We start from the raw sequence: 24,558 nt of genomic DNA on the forward strand, positions 1-24,558 counted from the left end.
CCAGTAGGAGGTGGAGCCCTGTTTTGATTTATATGAAACAAAGGTCTTCCTTTGGTAACAGATATGTTAAATTATTCTTAGGAGTTACCAATCCTTTTCTATTATGGAGAGAAAATCAACAATGATTTAACTGCTTTCTGGGAAGGCATAGGTGAGTTACAGTATAAATTCTGTGATTTTAAAAATGAACTGATTCATGTGAATTAAAAGTTTTGCCTCAAAGGTGGGCAGGGTGTGTGTGAGGAGCGTGCCTGAGCTTTCCCCACTTTTAACCTAGTGTTATTTTTAGAATCCTGTCTTATATGTTAAATCTGGTTACATTTTTAAAACATCAACATTCTACTGTCTCTTCAATGTTTATTCTTGCTTTCCCTTTTCATGCAGAACCCATATAGACCTTTGACCAAAATCAATTATTCTTGTAAGTTCTGTTCGAGGATGTTTCCCTGGAGTCCAGCAGTGCTGAGGTTTTGCTGGTGACTTCCAGAAGGTCAGGATTTCATGGGTTGCCGCTTCTTCTGACTTTCTGTTTGACAGAAGTATCCTGTAATTCTAACCACTGTGTGACCTCAATTGCCTTGACACCTTCCTCCCCTTCTGTAGTTTCACTTGAACAGGAGCTGTTTCCTCCTGCAGGATCACTGAGAGGGGTTCACTTTCTAGGGAAGGTCATGTCAGAAAGAAGATTGGGAGGTAGAGCCTGGTGGCTGGGCAGTCTTCACCTTGCCTGAATGAGCAATGTCTCCATTTCACAGCCTTCAGCTTGTGGGATTTCTTCATGCATGTCAGAAACTAGTTTTCTGATGCTGTTGTAACACCCAAAGAAAGAATAGGGGCATGAACAATGGTCATTCATTTATTCAGCAATCATTTACTGTGTGGGAGGCATCCCAGGAACTGGCGATGGGTTCCTTGCCCTCAGGAACTCATAAGAGGCAAAATAAAACATGTTAATAAGCTAGTGCCATTCTGAAGTTGTAGAGTACAGGGGTTAAGAAATTAAGTTTGTTGTAAAGTTAAACATACACCAACCTATGACCCAACATTTCCACGCCTAGGTATTTACCCAAGATAGGTGAAAACAAATGTCCACAAATGACTTGTACAGAATGTTCATAGCAACCTTATATATAATGACCAATACCTGGAAACAACCCTACATCCATCAACAGGAAAATGGATAAAGAAACAGTGGCACATCCATACAATGGAATACCACTCAGCAATCAACGGGAATGAACTCTTGATACAGAAACCTGGATGAGTCTCAAGAGCATGTTAACTGAAAGAAGCCAGATACAAAATAATAATAAGCAATTCTATTCATGAAGTGCTAGAATAGGCAAAACTAATCTATGACAGAAGTCAGTGGATGCCGGTGGGTAGGGATTGACTAGAAAGAGATAAGAAGGGATTTTCTGGAATGATGGAAATGTTCTATGTTTTGTTTTTTGCGATGGTTTCATAGGTATACACAATTATCCACCCCCATCGAACTGAACACCTAAGACCTGTGCATTTTATTGTATGCAAAGCATTACCTGAATTAGAAGAAAAACTTAGGTTCTGGAGTTAGACAAAAGTACACACCCCACATCTGCCTCTAGGCATATATTACCCTGGACAAGATATTAAATAAATGCCTCTGAGCTCCAAGACATTGGACAATAATAGAACATCTTCATAGGGTTGTTGCAAAGATTGAGTTAATGACTGAAGGTACTTAGCTTAGTAAGAACTCAATAAATGTCAACTACTATTTCCAGGCACTGTGACAAATATAATAATGTGATTTTGGAGTTAATGAAAAAGTATTCACACTTTTGTGAAAGCCATATCATTTAAGATTATCAAGGATCTTATATTAACTGGTATCCTTACCATTATTACTATGCATACCTTCATTTTGATGTCTTTTTTTTTTTTGAGACAGTGTCTCGCTCTGTTGCCCAGGCTGGAGTGCAGTGGCACAATCTTGGCTCACTGCAGCCTCTGCCTCCCGGGTTCAAGCGATTCTCCTGCCTCAGCCTCCCGAGTAGCTAGGACTACAGGCGCATGCCACTACACCCAGCTAATTTTTTTTGTATTTTTAGTAGAGATGGGGTTTCACCATGTTGGCCGAGATGATCTCAATCTCTTGACCTCGTGATCCACCCGCCCCAGCCTCCCAAAGTGCTGGGATTACAGGCATGAGCCACTGCACCTGGCCCTTGATGAGTCATTTTTTAAGGTTGTGGGGATTTAAAATGTGAAGTTCTTGTGTATGTGATCAAAATACTACTGGGATTTGGTTTTGCCAGCAGAAGTAAACTCCAAAGAGAGGAACTATGCACTAGGCAAACTCCTTTTTTTTTTTTTTTTTTTTCCTGAAGACTGATTTAATGATGATTGTTGAAGCTGAGCTCCCAGATGAGGCTCACAACATCTTCTGGGAATCCAAGTGAAAGGTTAACATACCATATTCTCTTCCTGAAGATGTCGGTAGAAAAAAAAAAAAGAAAAACTCGATCTCTCTATCAAAATTAATGTCATGCTTTTCAGTAAAATGCTTTGGACAGAGTGGTAAATTTATAGTAGTTTATTTAATCTATTAAGCTTCAATGATTTAAGTTCAACAAAGCATTTGGGAAAGATGTTATATATTTTGCCAACTCCAAGTGAGGCATTTTGTTGTTGGGTTGGTTTAATTCATTCAGTAAACATTTGTCAAACATTTACTGAGAACGCATTAGCCTCTGGGAATTCAATGATGAATAATAAGACATTGTACCCTCAAGGGTTCATAGACACTCCAGCCACAAGTGTGAATGTGTACACATTTCTTTTGGAATTTTTCTCAGAGCAGAGAGGTCTGTCTCAGGCTAGTCTTTTTGTTTGTTTTTTTTTGTGTGTGTGTTTTGTTGTTTTAAAAGCTCCTGCTTACAGTGGAGGTTTAAAATCCTGGTTCCTTTTAATTGATGTTATTTTCTTAAACATTGGCATTTCTCATTAAGGCTTCACTTGTTATTCCTTACTGAAAATAGCAAAAACAAAATGGTCTTATATAAAGGCAGTTGAGTACAGTGGAAAGGTCAGAGACTGTGCAAGTAGAATGACCTATGTTTGAATCTGAGCTCTGCTACACTAGTAATTTGGAGAGTCCTTTAAGCCGCTGTTTCCTCATCTGCAAGATGGTGATAATGATACCTTAAGAGAGGTATTCATATTTATTAGGTTAAGGCTGTTATAAGGATTAAGTGACAGAATACATGTAAATATAACTAGGCTGGCACCTGATAGGTGTTAATTCCTAACATTTATTGAATACTTACTAGGAGTCAAGTACTGTCTAATACTTTTTGTGTTGGCTGATTTTATCTTCCTCACACTCCTATGAGGCAGGCACTGTTACTATCCCCTTTTAAAGGTGAGGAAACCAAAATCACAGGTTAAATAACTTGCTGAGGACATGGAGGTGCCAGGGTTAGTACCCAATACCATCCTGTCAATTAATGGATGAGGTCCATAATAGATGTCAACTATCTTTCCCTTTTAGATATGATTGTTTTATACCAATAAGTGGAACTAACTAGTGCCCTGCTTATGGCTGCATGCAGATTAATACTGGTCGTGGGGGATGGTTGACTCCTTGAATATGTTCTTAAATGGTTAATGGCTCTACCACCTTTGGGGGTTTGTGGGATGCTTGTAGGAAAGAATCTAATGAACATGTCTTTTCTTTTCCTAGCCCCTCACAAGTCACCTGTCAGGTGGCCCTCTCTGACATTGTCCGTTGCTCCTTACCCCCAATGACTCCAATTAGGAAGTCAGTTGATTTATTTGTGAACAAAAAATTGGAGTATCATGGCTGCCTGTTAGAATTTGACCTATGTTTTGTGAGGTCTATGTAGGGATTGACATAGATGCAATATTTTCTTGGTCTCCAAAAAAATAGCAAGGTAAGAAATGTGCCCCAGAGCACTGTTACAGTAAGAAGAAAAGTCTACCATTGATCCCGGATATTTCATATTTCCTATTTCCATTGGTATTTTCTCAACTCCCAGATTCTGGAGAACCTTGAGCTAAAACTTTAAATAAAAATAAGTTCCAAGTGGTACGTTGAAAACCCTACCGATTTAATGAAGATGAAGTCACCTTGACCAATTCATTAAAATAATGTATAGATGCCCAGGGGAAAATGTAATTAAATAAATATGGATCCTAGTATCTGTTCCTATATGAACCTTTTCACTTAATTTCTTCCCCAAAGTCCTGAGTGTTGTGCAAGATACTCTGGATTATTGGTCCTGAAATCAAAGCCTCTCCATTGCAGTGTGGGGATAGCTAGGCAGCCAGAATCTCAGGACCATTTCCTCACCCACTCAAGTGGTGCCACGTTGTTCTATTTCCAGACCCATCGAAGAAGCCCCTCAGCATGCAGAGACCTTTGGAGACACTGGACTGAAACCAGGTGGTGCAGAAAGAAGCCCCTAAGCAAAGTGTTGCTTGCAGCCCTGTATTTGAAGGAGTGCCACTGTGTACCAATTATGTCCATCCAAATGAGCTGTATTATTTTGGGGCAAAATGACTGGGAAATGAAATTATTAGGACTCTGCTCTCTGATGGGGAAAAAATAAATCTGGAAGAAGAACCTACAAGGATCTTAGCTGTCTGCTTGTCCCTGACACTCTCGAGGCCTTGTGCCAGGCTGCTTTGCTGTGCAAAAGCTCCACTTCAGTCTTTTGGTCTGACTCACAATAGACGCACATGGTTGAAGTTAGGAGAATTGCAGGACTGTCACTTGAAGTCCCTCTCAGCCTCTTCACCATCGCCTCCAGCCTCTTTCCCTCTAACATTAAGCCCTTTGTGTCGGTTCCCATGGTTACCTCCTCACTACTGGCAGCTGGAATGTGATAGTGAGAGGAGGCTGCCTCCCCTACTGAGCCAGGTCTGGCTGGGGCGGAGGCCATTGATCCGCAGCTGGATTTGTGAAATGGGGTCACAGTCCAGTACCTTCTCTTTGTCTTGGGTTCTGTACCTTTCCCAGGCTTGACATATCAGGGTTGCAGTGGGAGGGGACATGGTGGGTGATGGACTGCTCACCGGACATGTCCTGCCATAGGCTGGCCTGGCCTGGCTGTCCCTGACCTGCCAAACTCCTCCCGGAGGTCACCCTTCCATGTGTGAATGCCCATTGAGGAGCAAGGGGCTGCTCTGCTTGGTCAGATAAAAATGATGACTCACTTCCCTACCTGCTTTCTGCTCAGATTCTGTTCCCAATACCATCTGCTTTTAAGTTAGTCAACATTAACAAGGGTGGGCTCCAGTCTGGAAAGAATTTGCATCAAAGGCATGTTTTCACATCCAGCTTGGAAGACCAGGCAGGCTCTGGGAACGGGGGGATAGCATAGGGATTCAAGGTTCAAGATGAGAACAAAACTAGCTGAGAGGTTTTTGTTGTTGTTTTTATAAGAGACAGGGTCTTGTTCTGTTGCCCAAGTGGGGTGCAGTGGTGCAATCATATCTCACCACAACCTCGAACTTCTGGGCTCAAACAATCCTCCCACCTCAGCTTCCTGAGTAGCTAGGACCACAGGCACATGCCACCACACCCAGCTAATTTATTTTTATTTTTGGTAAGAGATGAGGTCTCACTGTGTTGCCCAGACTGGTCTCAAATTCCTGGCCTCAAGTGATCCTCCCACCTTGGCCTCCCAAAACACTGGGATTAAGGTGTCAGCCACTGTACTGTGCCCCGAGAGTTTGTCTTGAAGCTATTTCCTGACATACTATTTGGAGGCTTCTTAAATTCCTTCTCATTTAGAGTCTGGTGGGCCCCAGAGTTGAGGCAGGACTTGGAATTACAGGTGGAAATTAAGCAGCCCTGGTGGTGAGGGTGAGGGGAGGTAGTTCTAAGTAGAAAGCACCAAAAATCAACACTCCTGAGAAATTCAGTACTGGAAGAATTGTTATGCTCTTCTTGGGACAAGGCAAATCTGTTTTCAGAGATCTTTCAGCCCTGTAGGTATCTAACTAAGCACTTAAGTGATGCGATTGTGGGAGAAGGCAGTTAAGGGCACATTCTGGAGCCTTATAATAGGTTGGGTCCAAGCTTTACCACTTCCTTTGTGATCTTGAGCAGGTTATTTAAGTTACGTTTGCTTCAGTTTCTTTTTCTGTGAAATGAGGACAGCATTTCAGAGGGTTGCTGTAAAGATTAAATTTGTTATATAAAAATACTTTGCATGTTGTACAGCCAGCACAGGTGCCAATTGTAATGTTTTTAAATGTTTTGAGAATGTCATGCTAAACCGAGGACATAGATTTTATCAGTCCTACTTTGTGGTATATATGTCAGTGGGTCCAGAATTCCCCTGGAGAGCACAGGAAAGTGCTGGGGTGAGCAGGAACATACAGGATGAGGAAAAAAAGAATTCAAGCGTTTATGACACTACCCTATAGTAACTAAGAGAAAGGAAAAATGAAGGGGATAAGTAGAAAATCAGCCCATGGAACTATAGTCACAAACACCTTGAAAAGGTCTACTGTAAGCTGTAAACCATTACTTTTCCACAAACGGGCTGCAGTTTGGTACCTTGATGTCCATGTAAATTGTGCACCCAAAGAATATAAAGTAACCACTGGGAAAAGCTGAGTCCCCCTTTGGGTGATAGCAAAGGTTGGAAACATTTAGGTTTGATATTCGGAGGAATTTAAATGGCATGGAATGTCTATTATTTACCCTAAAAAGCAGAACGAATCTTGGATATTATGGACACAAATGCATTTGGCACGAGCTTAAAAAAAGTGCATGTGAGCTTCTTTCTAAGACCCAATAATCCTCTTGGGCAAAGTAAGGATTAGGCCTCCCTCACAAACAAGGCAGCGAGTTCATTTTTGCTAAGATTCCTCAGCTGATGCCAAATTTAGCAAGGGACCCATTTTTTCCCAATGAATGACAATCTCCATTTACATTTTTAATGTCCATTCCTTTAGGCAGGTCTAGGGCTGGAGCAACTTATTTGCATATAGATGGGAAACAGGACCCTGGCTCCTACAGACTACATTGGGACCCCCAGAGACCTTCCTGAGCCAGAGTCCCTTTACCGCACTCGCTTACAAAAGGGGAGGGGTCTCCCACCCCAGAGCCTGAAGTAGGAAGGACTCAGGGGCTGAAAAAAACTGGGCCCAAGCTCATTCTGTTTTAAAGACAGCCTTGAAGATGCGTTCACCAACAGCCATCCCTGCCTAGTGCCTGCGACTCCTGCCAGTGAGAGGCAGCCTCTAGGCAGCTCCTCTAGGTTAATTCTGTCATCCTTGACCTTGAGGAACCCTTTCTTTCACACCAATCATTGAGCCCTCTATATCTATTCCCAAGGAGCTCAGGTAATGCCCTATATTTCCTGTTCTTATCTGCAAAAAAACCCCTCCACTTTGGATTTAAATATTTATATTCCTCCCCAAATGTTTTGGACAATTTGTAGTTGCCCTTTTTAAGGAATTAACCCATCAAGACACCACCATCCTGTCACCCTCACCATGGTGACTTTCCACATCCATCTCCCTTATGTAGACCACGTTGACTGAACCTGTCTTGTAGTGGTTATTAAGCCACAGGGTAGATAATACTTTGTCCCCTTTTTACAGTTGAGGTCCTGAGGTTCAGAGAGAATAGTGGCCAGGAACTGGCAGAGATCAGATTAGAACCCAGGTTGATCCAGCTACAAATCCTGTGTGCGCCTCCCCAACAAGACTGGAGGTCAGAAGCTGTCTTTTATTCTACACCGATTCCAACTCGGAGCCTGAGTGTAGAACGTGCTCATCCCTTGTTGATGTAGATAGGCAGATCATCTTTTCTCACTTGGGATTTGCCATGTAGGCCCTCCCGCTGCTTTTTACCTTTGGTTCATCAACTGTTAAAGGTAAAGGGACCCCCAGGCTCTTATCTGTACTAACCTCCTCATTTTACGTGTGAGAAAATAGGAGCCCAGAACATGAAAATGACTTGTTCATAGCAATACAGAGAGGGCCTAGTGCAGGTGTCCTGGCTGCAGGTCCAGTAATGTTTCCTGCTATAATAGGATATGTATATATGGCCTTTTAGAGTGTCTACTTAACCATCCGTGCTCCCTTCCCTGATGTTTTGTGGGAACAGGGAAGAAGGATTACCAAATCGACTTTCCTGCTTTACTTCCACCATGCTTGTTGCATGTTCTCTTTCTTGCTCCTTTCCACAAGTAGCTCCTTTCCAAAGTGCTTTTCTGGAGATGATTAATGGTACTACACCATGCAGCATAGTCTAGGAGAGGCATGTCAGAGGTATTTGGACTGGGATGTGTTCTATGTGACCCCAACTTTACACTTTCATGAGACTCCCCTGATGCAGGATGTTAGCCCTTTGTGGCTTCAGCTGAGGGTCTGAGCATTGGCTGAGTTATATTCACACTGATGTGGTCCAAGCAGAATATCAGCAACAGAGCTGTACTCTGGGAAGACAGTAATTCCCATTCAAATGAGACAGGATAGATAACTGCAGGGGACCCACCAGGAAGCTGGCCTCATGTCCACTTGGCATATTTTTATTAACCAAATACTTATTGAGCATCATCCAAGGAAGAGAACCATATGGGGCCAAGGAAGAAAGGAGAATCTCAAATAAGATTAAGACTATTACATCATAGTTAAGAGCATAGACTTTGTCATCAGCCAGATCTGGAGTCAAATTCTTTTTTCACCAGCATTTGGACAAACTTCCTGCACTTCTTTGAGTCTGTTTCCTCATGTATAAAGTAGGGACTAATAGCAGAAAGTCACCTGCCTTCAAGGTTGGCTGTAAGGATGGTAAGAAGTTGTGCAGAAACAGTTTGGCCCCCAGCCTGGCTCAGAGCACTCCATAAGGTAATTGCAACTTTGAGGACTGATGCTTGGATACCTGCCCTCCCTGGGGCATGCGACTAGGGGAAGCAAGTGTCTACACAGACTGTGTAAAAGTGAATGACAAGGAAAGGGAGGCATGCTGAGTGTGGGCTGCCCTCATGGTCTCTTTTCCCAGCACTTATGGTTTGTATGTATATATTTACTCAGTTAATTTTGCCTTTCTTCCCATTAATTTATAGTTCCACAAAGGGAAGGATCGTGTCTGTTTTGCCACAAGTCCAGTGCCTAATCCGATGTGTGGCCTGTGGTTAGCCCTTAGTAATAGTTGATTGAATGAATGGATGATTGGGCTAGGTATAGATGTGACTAGGCTCTGGGTTTCAGCATGAAATATCTTTTTTTTTTTCTTTCTTTCTTTTATTTATTTATTTATTTTTGAGACAGAGTCTCACTCTGTCACCCAGGCTGGAGTGCAGTGGCACGATCTCAGCTCGTTGCAACCTTCCTCCACCTCCTGGGTTCAAGCGGTTCTCATGCCTCAGCCTCCTGAGTAGCTGGGATTACAGGTGTGAACCACCATACCCAGCTAGTTTTTGTATTTTTAATAGAGATAGTGTTTCACCATGTTGACCAGGCTGGTCTCAAACTCCTGACCTCAAGTGATCTGCCTGCTTCGGCCTCCCAAAGTGCTGGGATTAGAGGCGTGAGCCACTGCACCTGGTCTTGAAATATCTATCTTAATATATCCTGCATCATTTCAGCAGTGTGACTGGCGCTAGAAAGTTCTTGTAGGGGCAGGAATGCTGTCTGGGTGTCAGGGGTAGGGACTTCATCATTTCTCTAGATCTAGGGACAGTTGGACTTGAGAGAGGGGTCTCATCTGAATTTCAGTCAGTCTACTTTCTTCTTCTGAAGCTTCCCCTTTAAAGAGGCTTTTGGTATTAAATGTTTGCTACTGTGTCAATGGACTTTTAGGATCACAGAATCCAAAGGCAGTATGAAACAAGAGAGCTTAAAAATTAGAGTATGGGACCCTGCTGTGCCAGTCGTGTAGCTTACAAGTCCTGACCTTGAGCGAATAACTGTCCCTCTATGAGGCTGTCTCTGCATCTGTTAAATGGGGATAAATAATACTTGCTTTACTTGCCTTTCAGGATTATTGAGGGCCAAATGAAATAATATTTGGGAAAGTGCTTTATAAGCTATAATCTGGTATTAAAGTAATGAATAATGGTTCACTGTAGAGATTTGCATGGTTCTCTGGGAACACTATTCTGTTACTGTAGGCTAATGATAGAGGATAGGGAAAGATAGAGGATAGAGGATAGGGATAGAGGATAGAGATAGACTGAATTTTTTCAGGAGGTATTTATCTCTCTCTACTGATACTAGTTTCACAGAAACCCTGCTTCTTCCTCCACTGACTATTTTCAGCAGTTATTGGAGCTCCCAAAGTAATCCCCTTCACCAACTAGTGTGGAGTCTTTCTACTGCCCAGATATGCTCTCAGGATAGGCACTTCCATTTCCTAGAGAAGATTTTCCTTTAAAAATGTAGAAAATTTAGACCCTTAGACTCATTCTATTAAGAAAAAATAAGGCTAATTTTACTATTTTCTGATAATTAAAATAATAAACATTAATTGTAAGCAATTTGCAAGACATAGAAAAGAGAGAAGAAAAATAGTACCCATAATCCTGTCACCCAGTAGTAACATTTTGGAATACTTGCTGGTGTTTTCTTTTTATGCATATATTTTATCTCATATGAATAACAAAAGAGTGATGTGGAAAAATGACAGGCATACATGGTTTGATATGTAGTTGATGCCTATCAAAGTATACAAAGCCCAGTAATCCTAAAAGGAATCTAATGGGGTAGGTAGTGGAGAGGGTGAGGACTTTAGCCATAGCTCTTTCTACTTTTTAATTTAATTTTTCTTTTCTTCTGTACAATAAGGATGATTATTGCCTCAAATGATAAGAAGATTAACTGAATTACTGTTTTTAAAGCACAAATAATCTGGTACATACCATGTGCCCAGTAAATGTAAGTTTCAGTTCTACGGGTAAAAATTTAATAATTACTGCAAGGCACTGTTCTGATTGCTTTATATGTATTAATTCATTCAAGCCTCACATCTACCCTTTGATGAAGGTGCTATTAGTATTCTTATTTTATAGGGGAGGAAACAGGCATAAGAGGTTAAGTGACCTGCTCAAAGTCAAACACCTTCCTAGGTGACAGAGCCAGAACAGGCCCCAAGCAGCTGGCTCCGGAATCCACATCATCCATATACATTACACAGCCTGCTGCTTGTTGGAGTTGTCTTAAGATCTAGACTCTGAGTGCTTGTAGCTAGGGGCACACCGCTTCCATGAAGATATCATCTGTTCACTATAAAGCCCTTGTGAGAGCGCTTGGTTTTCTTATGCACTTGTCCTGGGCTACTAGCTGTGTCAAAGGGCTCAGTGGGTAGAGGGACTGATGTCAGCAGTAAACTGAAGCAGATTAATATTTATTAGGCAGGTTAAAAGATTTGGCAGATCATTTGGCTTTTTCTCTTATCCACCCTTTCCTCATCTTTCTGCAAGGTTGACATAGAGGTCATTGGCTAAGATCTAGAGATAATTAAGCTTACGGTTTCAGAAAGAGTCAGAAATATGCTGAATGTCACTGGGGTATATTGTACACCTGGATTTGTTTGGCAAGTTTCAGGGGGAAATCAAGTGAAAAAAAGCAGCAGCCAGAGCAGGAGGTGCAAATGGACAGAGGTTTGAGACATACAAAGTGCATCTCTGCAGAGCTGAAGGGCTTTGTATGGCCCTCCTGTAATAAAACAAGCTGCAGACCAGGGTAGGTAAGCAGAAAGACAGGAGGAGGCTTTAAGTACAAATGAATGGCATGCCTATGACTAAAACACTAGATAGGATACAGGCCTGAGGGCATACAGAGGGAGCTTCCTAGATGGTAAATAATGACTTAAAAAGCAAAAAAGATGAGTAATGAGAGGACAAGACCCAGAAGGTTAAGACTTAAATGTGTAAATTACAAAAGGTCAGTAACAGGAACAAGGGGGCCTTTTAAAGAAAGGGTAATTCATTCAGAATGTCTGTGAAACGGCTGATCAATGGTCAGTTATCAGAAAATGAAGAGCACCTATGTTTGGTTAAGAACAGAAATCTGTGCCTGAGGGCATCACTTCTTAAAATCTTCTTCAGACACTGAAAAAGCCTCTAATCTAAGGCCTTTTCAGCCTCCTGGAGACTCAAGAGAAAAAGTGCTGAGAAACCTACAACTATGGCATTAGAGACCTGCAAACCCAGGAGAAGGGGGATGACAGGATAGAGATGCAATAGTAAGGCTAACTTCATGGATGAAGGACACAGAGTAGAAGAAAAACGTGAAAACCAAGAACATGGCTTTAAATAAGACAAATTGCCACATAAATGAGTGTACACAGCCAACATAAATCAAAAGGAATTTCTCCAAAGGATTCTGCGGACAAACTTAGCCCTGTATAAATGCATCCTGTCTACTTAATCACAAAAAGCATTCTGATTGCCTCCAAACATAAGGCAACAAAATTGCACTGAGCCATACCAGCTGTTTGTCAAAAGGGCTCTGCCACAGTCTCCCAACTCCCAACTTTTCTTGTCTGTCCCAAGAAAGCCTGCCGCTCATGAGATGGATCAAAAGTTAGGGCCAGATTCTATTTTCAAGAAGAAATCAACTCAGAGCCTGATCTAGAAAGTAACTAGAAGGAAAGAAGATCCCACATTTCCCAAAATAGATATTCTGAACAGTTTAATGCCCTTAAGGATTTAAGGACATAGAACTTTGTTTTGGATGCATTACAATTATTTCCTTACAGGTTCCTATGATTCATTCAGCAAATATGCATTGTGTGCCTACCATGAGCCACTCACTGTGCTAGGCCTTGGGTGTATAGAAGTTTCAAAACACAAGGCTGAAGAAAAGCCAGAGGTGGACCCTGACCTGGCTGAGCTTATGTCTTAACGACGAAGCAGACAATGCACAAGTGAACAATTTCATGTGGTTACAAGTGCAGTAAAGGGAAAGATCAGGTGCCAGGAAAGAGTATTTGCATTAGATAAGGTAGTCTCCGAGGAGGTGATGTTCCAGTTGGGAGCAGAAACTAAGGAGTGGTCAGCCAAGTAATGAATTGGGAAGAATATACCAGGCTTAGAGAACAGCATGTGCAAAAAGCAAAGAGCTTGGCAAGTTTGGGGAACCTAAGGAAGGCCAGTGAGGTCAGGATGCAGTAAGGGGAAAGGTTGAAGGAGGGGCAGGAGCCACATCACCTGAGACCTCGCAGGCCAAGTAGGGGAACCTGGATTTTATCCAAAATGCATGGGGAAGCTACAGGATTTCATTAGGGAATGACATCATCCATTTACATTTTTTGAAAGGTGGTACTGGCTGCTGGGTAGACACTGGATTGGAGGGGACAGAAGTGGAAGGGGGAGGCCAGTGAGGAAGCATTCCCTCCTGGATGAAACATAACAAAAAAGGAGGAAATGGCTGATTCTAACAGACAAAACCAAGCACTTCCCTAAGGTTGTAACAGACCATGCCAAGGAGACACGATTCCTCCATCTCACCCTCCCCTTTAAGGATAAAATAGAAAAATGCAAACTCAATAGAAACCAGGAAGCAAAGGGACCTGGAGAGACCATGCCTAATGGTTCAGTTCCTTGTCTTTTGCTCCAGTTTCCTCAGCCTTCCCTAATTTGTACAGTGTTCAAGAGAGCCCTAAGGAACTGAATGATCTAGAACCCTTTCTTCTTGTATTGGCTGAAACTCAGTTCAGAAAGCAGTTAATGGGTACTATTAAAATACCAAATAGGTTGGGCATGGTGACTCATGCCTGTAATCCCAGCACTTTGGGAGGCCAGGGTGGGTGGATCACTTGAGCCCAGGAGTTTAAGACGAGCTGAGGCAATGTAGTGAGACTCCGTCTCTACAAACAACAACAACAACAAAACATTAAAAATCAGCCTGACATGGTGGTGCATGCCTGTGATCCCAGGTACTTGGGAGGCTGAGGTGGGAGGATCACTTGAGCCTGGGAGGTCGAGGCTGCAGTGAGCCAAGATTGTGCCACTGCTCTCCAGCCTGGGTGACAGAGCAAGACCCTGTCTCAAAAACAAAATGAAACAAAAAACAAAAAGCAAATAAGAAAGCAGTCAGTACGTATTCTGGAGTTATGAATATTGGGTGGCAGGCAGAGCAAATATGAATGTCCTCATCATGGGAAGTAGAAGAAATATGTGGGTGGCTGGCCTGGCTTTCTCGTTTAACTGTCTGGAAGAAGAAAAATCATACTACAGTATATTTTTTTAGCCTCTGCTAAACTTTCTCAGGTCAGCTTTGATTCCTAGCTCTTCACTTGTAGTGGTAATATTGAGATACAGATACTGGAGAACAGCAAGAAACATAAACATAAAACAGCTCCAAGAAATGTCTTGTTAGTTTTGCCAACAAGTTAACTTGTGAGTTAAAAGGAGATAGGAGGGAAGAAAGGCTGTAGATCTGTTGAACATTTAGCAGTACAGTCCACCCTTGAACAACACGGGGGGATTGGGGATGCTAACCCCCTAGAGTCAAAAATACATTTACAACTCTTGACTACCCTAAAACCTAACTACCAATAGCCTACTGTTGACTGGAAGCCTTACAGTTGATTAACATATTTTGTGTGTTGATTAACATATTTTGTATGTCATATGCATTACGTACTGTATTCTTTCAACAAAGTATGCTAGAGAAAAGAATCGTTTTTTGTTTTGTTTTGTTTTGTTTTTTGTTTGTTTTTGAGATGGAGTCTCCATCTGTTGCCAAGCTGGAGTGCAGTAGCGCCAGCTCAGCTCACTGCAACCTCCACCTCCTGGGTTCAAGTGATTCTCCTACCTTAGCCTCCCGAGTGGCTGGGATTACAGGCACGTACTACCACGCCCAGCTAATTTTTGTATTTTTAGTAGAGATGGGGTTTCACCATGTTGACCAGGCTGGTCTCGATCACTTGACCTCATGATCCACCCGCCTTGGCCTCCCAAAGTGCTGGGATTACAGGCGTGAGCCACTGTGCCTGGCCGAAAAGAATGTTATTATACTAAGAAAATCATAAGAGAAAATACATTTACTATTCATTAATCAAAAGTGGATCATCACAAAGGTCTTCATTCTCATTGTCTTCATGTTGACTAGGCTGAGGAGGAGTAAGAGGATGGGTTGGTCTTGCTGTCTTGGGTGGCAGAGATGGAAGAAGAGGTGGAAGGGAAGACAGGAGAGGTGGATACAGTTGTTTGAAAAAAATCTGCATATAAGAGGACCCGCGTAGTTCAAACTTGTGTTGTTCAAGGGTCATCTGTACTTTATTCATTCAACAAATATTTATTGAGCAATTCTCTGTGCCAGGCACTAAGCTGAGCTGGTTTATCTTTCTTGACCTGTGGAAGAGAAGGACCAGCAAGCAGGCAACTAGCAGCCAGTGTGAATTGCACTTTGAGGTGCACATCTCTAGCCAGTGTGCTGCACTGCTAGCACACAAGGGGCCACCTCACCCCGACTTCCACAGTTCCTCTGGGTAGCCAGCAGAGGAAATGATGTCGAAATTGAAACCTGAAGGATGAGTGCGGGTAAGCCAGGAGAGGATGGTACCTTTACGGATCTGGAAGTAGCCCAATAGGCCTGGAGAGTGTATAGTTTATCCCAGTATGTTTCACTTGAATTGGATTCATTGATTTCCAGGCTTCTACAATGTATCATTGGTTATCTTTAAGTGAGACATTGTACCTTTTAGTATCTTTTAAGTAAAAATGAGCTCATTTGGTAATATGTTTAGTTAATGGCTCTACCATCACCATTCCCTACAAAATCTGGGTTAGTAATTTAACGCCTACAAAATCTGTGGCATAAATTGAACATTTTTGAAACCTGCCAAACTGAAAGGAAGGAGAGTGAGTGGTTGACAGTCCCAAGGGAATATGATTCCATGTGTGGTTTAAGCAAATTTACATAACTTCTCTGTATCTCAGGTTGTCAATCTATAAAATGGGACTTAGACCCTCATTCATTCTCTCCTTCATAAAAAAGTTGTGGGAGTAATATCTGGCACATGGGAAAGCACACTTTTTTTTTTTTTTAGAACGACTTGGCATAATTTGCCTGAGTCATGTATAACCATTGGCGCACCAGTGGGGCACCATTCCCCGATGAGATCAAAGCACATTGCAGACTTTGTCTATAGCAGTCTGTTTTGAGGCTAAGTAGTAACTTCAGGTGGGTAAGAAAATGTGCGCTCTAGAGACAGCATGAGTTCAATGTACAGGTAAGGTGTTCAATGTACAGGTAAGGCAGAAGGAAGGAAGGGCAAAGAAACAATTCCAGGGCCCTGGTTTCTGGGATGACAGGCTTCCCAACACTCATGCCAGGACTATTTTCCACCTAGGTTCACTATGGGCTTTTTTTCTTTTTTTTTGAATATAATGAATAAAATGTGTGTTTGTTGCGCAGATTATTCCAGAAAGAGTTGAAGGGAGGAAAGGTGTGCTTGGTGTGCTGGTGATTCTAGCACTCTCTCCAGCCTGATTTCTAGTTTGTGTGGTGCATCCAGACAGCTCACCCAGGTGCCCAGGCTCTTTCTGGCATCCAGAGCCAACCCATCCAGGGCAGGAGGGCGAAGATTAGGAGGGGCAAAGATTAGCCTGGAGGTTGCAATTAACAAGAATCAAAATGGGTTTCAGGATTCTCACACCCAGTTGCTAATTTCAGCTGGTCCTCTAGAGGTGACAAGTAGTAGGACAACATGGTTTTGGGGGCAGTGCTGGGGTGCTGGTCTCTGCTTTTCTAGGGTAGAAAGGAATCATGCATTGAAAATGCTTAAATTGATGGAATGATTTTATGTTCCTCATGCTTCCATCTCTTTCTGGTCTGCCTGCTCTTCCTGCCAGCTCTTCACTGTGACAGCCACCACTCCTAGGCCTCTGTCTCTAGGCATCTCCCAGGAAGGAGAAGTGGAAAGGAAAGAGAAAAGAGCTCAGTCTCTGGTGCCCAAGACATTGTGCAAAAAAAAGATGGAGTCAAAAACTTCGGTTTACACAAAAAATGAGGAAGCGATTAAATACTACAAAGGTTTTATGAAAGCTCAGGCCTGGTCTTGATTGTTTTCCCCCAACAAACAAAGTTAGGGTCTAAAGGGGTCCTGGAAAGGAAAAGTCCCTCCCCTGGTTGTACCAATGGGTGGTCTTGGAGTGTGCTGTTTACAATCATATAATCTTTACAGTCAGGTATTGGATGGTGAGGTATCTTTCAATCTACTTTCTAGTCACTGATTGTTCCTATGCATGCATTATATAGATGACAGAACTGAGGTACAGAGAAGACAAAGTCACAGAGCTGCTCAGTGGGTAGAGCCAGGACTCAGACTCCAGAGCCATGCTCCTAACCATGGTGCACTGCCTCATGGTTTCACTTTACAGTGGATGAGGAGCCTGACACTCAGAATTTACTTGACCAATTTATTCAGTTCATTATTGACATAACCTCAACCAATTTTCAAACTTGAGGTCTAGCACTGCATTGAATATATCCAAAGCCAAGAACCCTAAATTCAGTGAGAAAAGTAATGTACAGAAGGAGGTGGTGGTGCTTAGATATAACTAAGGTAAACATGAAAACTTGAGCTTAGAAATGGAAACTCCCTGTTGGCCTCCTGGCCATCTCCCCCATGCTGTAGAATAAAAAGAGATCCTTTCATTTGCCTTAGGATTTAGGAAAGAAAGCTCTTTCACTTCCGTTCTGTGTTCCAGGAAATAGAAGGCCAGATGGAAGGGGCTTATTCTTAATAGCTATTCAGTAATCCCTTCCCCTCTCAGCCATGGCCTATGCAGAGGAGGCACGGCCTCATTTGTACCTTCTCCAGATTCTGTTTATGGGCCCACCAGTCGGATCTCAGAGGCTTAGAAAAATCCTCGAAGACAGAAATTGAAAATAAACCACTGGTTCCCCACAAACAGAGATGATGACAAAACTTCAAAGCCTGATGCAGGGGACAGTCTGATGAGACATCAAGAGTACAGTCAGGATGTTTAGAAATTCATGACCTGTCACTGTCCTAAGGAGAAGAAATGTTCCTGTTCCCATGGTGGAACACATTGGCCATGTAGAGCTTAAAATTTTTCTCTGACTCCCTGGGAGTATGGAGGAAGAGAGTTATGGGAATGATGTTAGGGACTGGGGGTGGGAGGGTGGATTTAAATGGACACACAAAAGGCTTGCCTCCCAGTGCAGTGGAATCTAAACAATCTGAAATAGCTCAAGCTCAAGAGTTGGCATGTGCTTCTGAGCTGCCACCCACTGAACAGAGCAAGGCCTGTTATACTTGGAGATCCCGCTCCTTAAAGTGAACTTGAGAAGTGAGGTGGCAGAGGCTTGGTTTCAAACCACCTCGTTTGACAGTTTGCTTCAGTGAATCCAGTTTTTCCCTTATTACCAAAACCAAATTACAGGGGAGTTTGTCTTTATAACAGTTAATATAACTTTCCTCCTTTTTGCTTAGAAAATCTGGGTTTTCTGAGATTGGGAAATAATGCTTTATTGCTTCACAGGAACATAGATAAAAAAGGAAGACGCGACACTCAGTAGTGGATTTGCCTTCGCAGGGCAGATAACTTTGTTAGGTGCAGGCTTAGAACCCTGCACTTAGCTGTGCTGCTTTGCTATGGCTCCAGGGTTCATTTTCATGTGCTTTTTCGGTCTTTTAAGATTCATTTGTGCTCCTGTCCATGAACACCATCATGCTTAGCTTCTTATTTTCCTGTTGTTGACAGAGATGTGTGCCCAGACCCAGGCCATGCAGATACTAGTGCCTCTAACTTCGTCAGCCCAGAACACCTCACCTCTGGCCCCCAGCACAGGAAAGCAGCGTGGTCAGGAGGCGTTAAACTTCGGCTGAAGCACAGGTAAGAGGCACGGAAGTTGGTGCCGGCAGTTCAGAAAAAGAACTCAGTCCGAAAAGCCACTCAGCTCCTGGGAGAGGAGTTGGGGGCAAGGATGGTCAGGATACAGGCTGTTGAGAGAGAGGTAAGAGGCAGAACAAGGAGGCGAGATAGAAGCTCAGAGTTTAAAAAGATACTGATCTTATTAATGGTAGTTTACGCACAAGGTTCTAAAGAACTGTAAAGTTCCTGGGAGGTCATTCTAGGGTCCCACAAATAGTTTGATTCAAATATCATTTCAAAAATACATTTATAATTATTTTTTAAACTATAATTTAAAACATTAAAAGTGATACACTGATGTTTTATACTTTGGAAATGATCGGTGTGCCAAATTGTACAGCAAGACTAATTCATCTTTGAACTAATCTTCATTTAAAATTTCTCGGAGGAATGTCCCAAGGTTCCAATGTAAGCCTAACAAAGACTTGTAGCTACTTACCCATGTAGGTCGGATTTTGAGAGTGAATGAACCTGAGCGCTTCCCATGTGCTAGGTGTCCTGGCTTTGCATGGGCTATCTCATTAAATTCTCACACCAGCCCTGTGAGGTTTGCTCTTGTAGAATAGCATTCAGCTAGGAGGCAGTGGATTCAAATTCAGCCACTACACCAATGCCTCAGCATCAGCACAACAGTGCCTACTTCACAGGACAACTATAGGATTCAACGAGATACGGTATTCAAAGCACTCAGCACAGAGCCTACTCAGAGAGAACAAAAAATAAATGTTAGGTGGTGGTATAATGCTGTGTGGATATAATTATTTTCATCATTCTCATCATTATCACAGAAGTCTGTATGATATCATGAAAGGTAGTATGATACAGGGAGTAAGATGGGGTTTGTGCAGTATCAGACTACCTGAAATTCAAGCCTAGATTCTGCCACTTACCATAGACCCTCAGGCATGTTATAGAAGCTCTCTCTACTTCCAACTGTAAAATAAGTTTAATAACTGATCCGCCTCCTAGGGGTGCTGAAAGGACTGAAAGAGCTGATACATGTCAAGCACTAGGGCTGTGCCTACTATGTCATGAGTGCAACAAATGTTATCATAGTAACCAATTATCCTGATTTCAGTTTGGGAAGTTCTTTCATATAGACATGTCGACTTGCGTTATAAATAAGTAGGCTGGGCTCAGTGGCTCATGCCTGTAAGCCCAGAGATTCAAGACCAGCCTGGGCAAAATGGCAAAACCCTGTCTCTACAAAAAATATAAAAATTAGCTGGGCATAGTGGCACACACCTGTGGTCCCAAGTACTCTGGAGGCTGATGTGGGAGGATTGCTTGAACCTGGGAGGTCGAGGCTACAGTGAGCCATGATTGAGTCACTGCGCTCTAGCCTGGGAGACAGAGCTTCAAACAAACAATATAATTTGGATTTATGCAAATCCATATTGGCATCTTTAGACTATCCGTGTTCAATAATACACAAATATACATAAAAGAATTTCTTAATTTTATATAATAAAACAACACTTGTATTGGGGTGTTTAAGGTTCTTTTTTAGATTTCATTTGAGAAAAAAAAAAAAAAAGATTTAAAAGAAGTTTAAACATACCAAAGGTCTAGGGAGGCCAACTGGCTGGTGTCTGAGAGTCAGGCCAAGAACAGGGTGAGATTTGCCAAGATCTCTGACTCAAGAGATCCAGCCAGCAAGGTTGCTCCCAGAGACATCCTAAGAAGCAGAAGCTCCGAGGTTATCACTGTTTCCTTTAGCCTCCTAGGATCTTTAAAATATAGAGAATCAAAATTTTCTCTTTAACAAGGAGGTGTCCACAGGGCCGGCTAGGCTAATCTAATGTCAGTGCCAAAGTCCTCAAGGCCAGAAAGTAGTAGTTAGGGAGTTTCTGCTCCAGCCTGGAAAGAAAATGATCAAGACCTGAACTAAATCAATGGTGATGGGACAAGAGATGAGATAGATTTGAGATAAATTTAGGGAGGCAGAATAAATAGCAGATGAGGGTAGGATAAGGGAGAGAAAAACTAAAGAGTGACTTCTGAGTTGCTGGTATGAGGCACTTGGGGATATCTGCAGGGCCATTAGGACAGGGAAGGCAGGAATCACAGAAACTGAGTGGGGCTTAAGAATATCAGCAATAGAATCACATAGACTTGGGTTTGAGCTAGAAACAATTAAAATATTTTATAAAACAATCCCTGAAAGTTGAGTGGAACAAACATGTATATCTACTTAGTATCCTAAACATAAATAAATCATCTTTATAACAAGCTGGGATTGTTCTCATCAGTGTGGTCAAAGCTGGCCGATGGCGCTATGTCTGTATGGAGAACATAAGCGACAAGCAATTTCCTTTGTAAAAAGTCATGAGCTAGATGGTGCAGACATCACTCCTGCTCTTGGCTGGAATTTTTACTCTTCATACACTAAGAATTTTACATGTATGTATCATATCTCCACAAATACAGTCACGTATTGCTTAATGACAGGGATACATTCTGAGCAATGTGTCATTAGGCGATTTTATTGTTGCTGAACATACTAGAGTGCACTTACACAAACCTAGATGGTGTGACCTACACATCCGGGCCATGTGGTATAGCCTAGACTATGGTGTAGCTCTTAGACTATGAACCTGGACAGCACGTTGCTGTACTGAAATCTGTAGGCAGTTGTCACACAATGGTAAGGATTTGCGTGTCTAAACAGACAAAAATACAATGTAAAAGGTAAAAAGGATACACCTACATAGGGCACTCACCATGAAGGGAGCCTGCAGGAATGGCAGTTGCTCTGGGAGAGTCAGCGAGTGAGTGGTGAGTGAACATGAAGGCCGGTACTGTGCACTGCTTACTATACACTGAGGCTATGCCACATTTATTTAAAATTTTTTCTTCAATAATTAACGTTAGCTTACTGTAACTTTATAAACTTTTAAACTTTTAAAAATATTTGACTCTTTTGTATTAACACTTAGTTTAGAACACAGACACATTGTATAGCTATACAAATATTTTCTTTTTTATATCCTTATCCTAAAAGCTTTTTTTCATTGAATTTTTTTTTCTTTTAAACATTTTTGTTAAAAACTGAGACACAAACACACACCCTCACCTAGGCCGAACAGAGCAGGATCATCAATACCACTGGCTTCTACCTTTATGTCTTGTCACTCTGGAAGGTCTGCAGGGGCAGTGCGTGGAGCTGAACTCTCCTGGGATAACACTGCCTTATTCAGGAACACCTCCTGTAGAACCTGCCTGAGGCTATTTCACAGTTAGCTTCTTTTTTTAATAAGTGGGAATACAGACTAAAATAATGATTAAAAGTATAATATAGTAAATACATAAGCCAGTAACACATATTTATTATAAAGTATTATGTACTGTACATGATTGTATGTACTGTACTTTTAGAGGACTGGCAGGGCAGTAGGTTTGTTTATGCCAGCATCAAAACCACGTGAGTGATGGCTACAGCTTCACCAGGCGATAGGAATTTTTCAGCTCCATTATAATCTTATGGAACCACCGTCATAATGTGCACTCCATTGTTGGCTGAAATGTCATTATGTGGCACATGACTATAAATTGTAAGCCCTGTGTTAGTGTACTTCCTAATTTTCCTGTCCCCCAGAAGTCTCTCTGCAACCCAACTGTTACTGATATAGGACTAACCTAGGAAATTGGAGTCATTCTCATCTAGTTACACTCAGATCCTACATCCTGTTTATTTTGTTTTTTACTTTTTTGTTTTGAAATCATTGTAGACTCACAGAAAAATTGTAAAAATAGTACAGAGATTTCCTGTATACCTGTCACCCAGCTTTCTCTAATGTTAACACCCTTTATAACTGTAGTACAAATATCAAAACTAAGAAATCAGCAGTGGTGTAATACTATTAGCTAACAGACTTAAGTTTATATAAACTATAAACTTTACTCAGATCTCACCATTCTTTCCCACTAATGTCCTGTTTCTGTTCTAGGATCCCACATTGTGTTCCCTTAGTCTCCTCTGATCTGTGATATTTCCTCAGTCTTTCCTTGGCTTTTATGACCTTGACACTTTCGAAGAGCTCTGGCCAGATATTTTGTGGAATGCTTACTATTTGGGTGTGTCTGATGTGTCCTCTTGGTTACATTGAGGTGATGGCTTTTGACAATACCACAGAAGTGATGTTGTTTTCTTCTGTCTCATATAAGGGTTACATGATGTCAATATGTCTCATTACTGGTGATGATTAACCTTGATTACTTGGTTATGGTGAAGCCCGCCAGGTTTTTCTATTTTAAAGTTACTATTTGTCCCTTTGTAATTAATAAATAACCTTGGAAAGATAATTTTCAGGCTATGGAAATATCCTGTTTCTCCTCAAACTTTCTTCACTGATCTTGGCATCTATCAGTGTTGCCTGAGACAACTATTACTATAATGTTCTAAATTTGATTCTTTATTTCTTTCATTTTTTCTACATTTATTAATTAGAATTCTTTAAAAAAAAGCCTATTTCTCTCCTCTACTTGTTTGTTCATTATTCATTCATGTCAGTAAGGATTCTTTCATATTTATTTTATCCTGTGGGTTATAATTCAGTACTACTGTTATTTATTTTGTTGTTCAAATGGATCTAGTTTTGGCCATCAAGAGCTCTTTTGAGCTGGCTCTGGTCTAAGTCCTGTTTGGAAACGTGGAAAAGGATGAGGTAGTGATGCCTTGTCCTTACGCAAAAGACTGCAGACCATGATGTGCTATCATCTTCTTAGGAGTCTTATAAATGGTGAAGTGGGAGGTTGGTGGTGGGCATTGAGCAGTTCTAACTTGTGACATGTCACAGAGGCCTATACCGATTTTGGAATTGGAAAGTGCTGGGGTCACCTCATGAGCTAGTTCCAAGTCCATGAGTAACAGGTATATATATATATATATATTCATAGTTCCTTCATTGTGGAGAAAATAGCCAGGAAGGATCTTCTCACGTATCTATAAGAAAAAAGAAAAGGCAGAAGCTCATTTCCCAGGTATATATAGGAGCCAGTGAAACAACCAAGTTAAACAGAGAGAGACACTTTTAGTGGTCCAGGGCTTAATATTCTCACAGATCCAATCCTACCCTTCCTTGCCTGCTTAGATCCCTGCATTCTCTCTTATCTATCAATAGGTATTCTTATGATCTAACTTATCTTGGCAGAAACTTCTCTCTAAAATCTATCAAGCCTTGGGCTAGGGTAATGAGTCGGTAAAGGAGACAAAATGTTCTGGCTTGAAACTGAAGATTTTCCAAGCCGATGCTTTTCTCCATAAACTTCTCATTCCTTCCTCACCTTCTCCCACAAGTCATTGTAAAAATAGTCTGATGTAATTATTAAGCATTTACCCTTATATGGGGATCTCAGATCACCATGCTTCATAAAATAAATCAAGATGAATGGATAATAGAAGCTCAGAATCTGACTCCTCTAATTCATTCTCAATTGAACAGCAAGGTTAGTTCTGCGGTGCTGTCCCTTGGCAGTGAGTTCTGTCTCTGTGCTGCTGACTTAGTGTTTTCATGACAGTACACCTTAGGAAGATGTGGTGAGATGTTGTTATAGAACCACTGCTTCAGTCGACTCCCTAACTATGGGAGGCTTAAAGCAATTAGCACTTTTGTAGACAGTGGCATTTTTGCATATGGAGGAGGGCATGTGTTTAGCAGAGAAGATCATTTAAGGA

At 41.7% G+C, this 24,558-nt stretch overlaps 1 protein-coding gene and 1 long non-coding RNA gene across 7 annotated transcripts in view; one reads left to right on the plus strand and one right to left on the minus strand.

The window, feature by feature from the left end:
• SHROOM3 (shroom family member 3) overlaps positions 1 to 24,558 on the plus strand; it is a 350,049-nt gene that overhangs the window by 260,745 nt on the left and 64,746 nt on the right. For all 6 annotated transcript variants that reach the window (XM_054485820.2, XM_063663770.1, XM_063663772.1 and 3 more), the window contains one exon: positions 18,711 to 18,842. In XM_054485820.2, the coding sequence (XP_054341795.1) occupies positions 18,711 to 18,842 (132 nt within the window). The remainder of the gene's footprint in view (positions 1 to 18,710; positions 18,843 to 24,558) is intronic.
• LOC134739442 (uncharacterized) overlaps positions 18,460 to 24,558 on the minus strand; it is a 93,398-nt gene continuing 87,299 nt past the window's right edge. The window contains exon 4 of the long non-coding RNA XR_010126074.1: positions 18,460 to 18,949. This is a non-coding gene — a long non-coding RNA (uncharacterized LOC134739442). The remainder of the gene's footprint in view (positions 18,950 to 24,558) is intronic.

This window comes from Pongo pygmaeus, chromosome 3 (assembly GCF_028885625.2).
Source record: "Pongo pygmaeus isolate AG05252 chromosome 3, NHGRI_mPonPyg2-v2.0_pri, whole genome shotgun sequence".
In the NCBI taxonomy this organism is placed as follows: domain Eukaryota; kingdom Metazoa; phylum Chordata; class Mammalia; order Primates; family Hominidae; genus Pongo; species Pongo pygmaeus.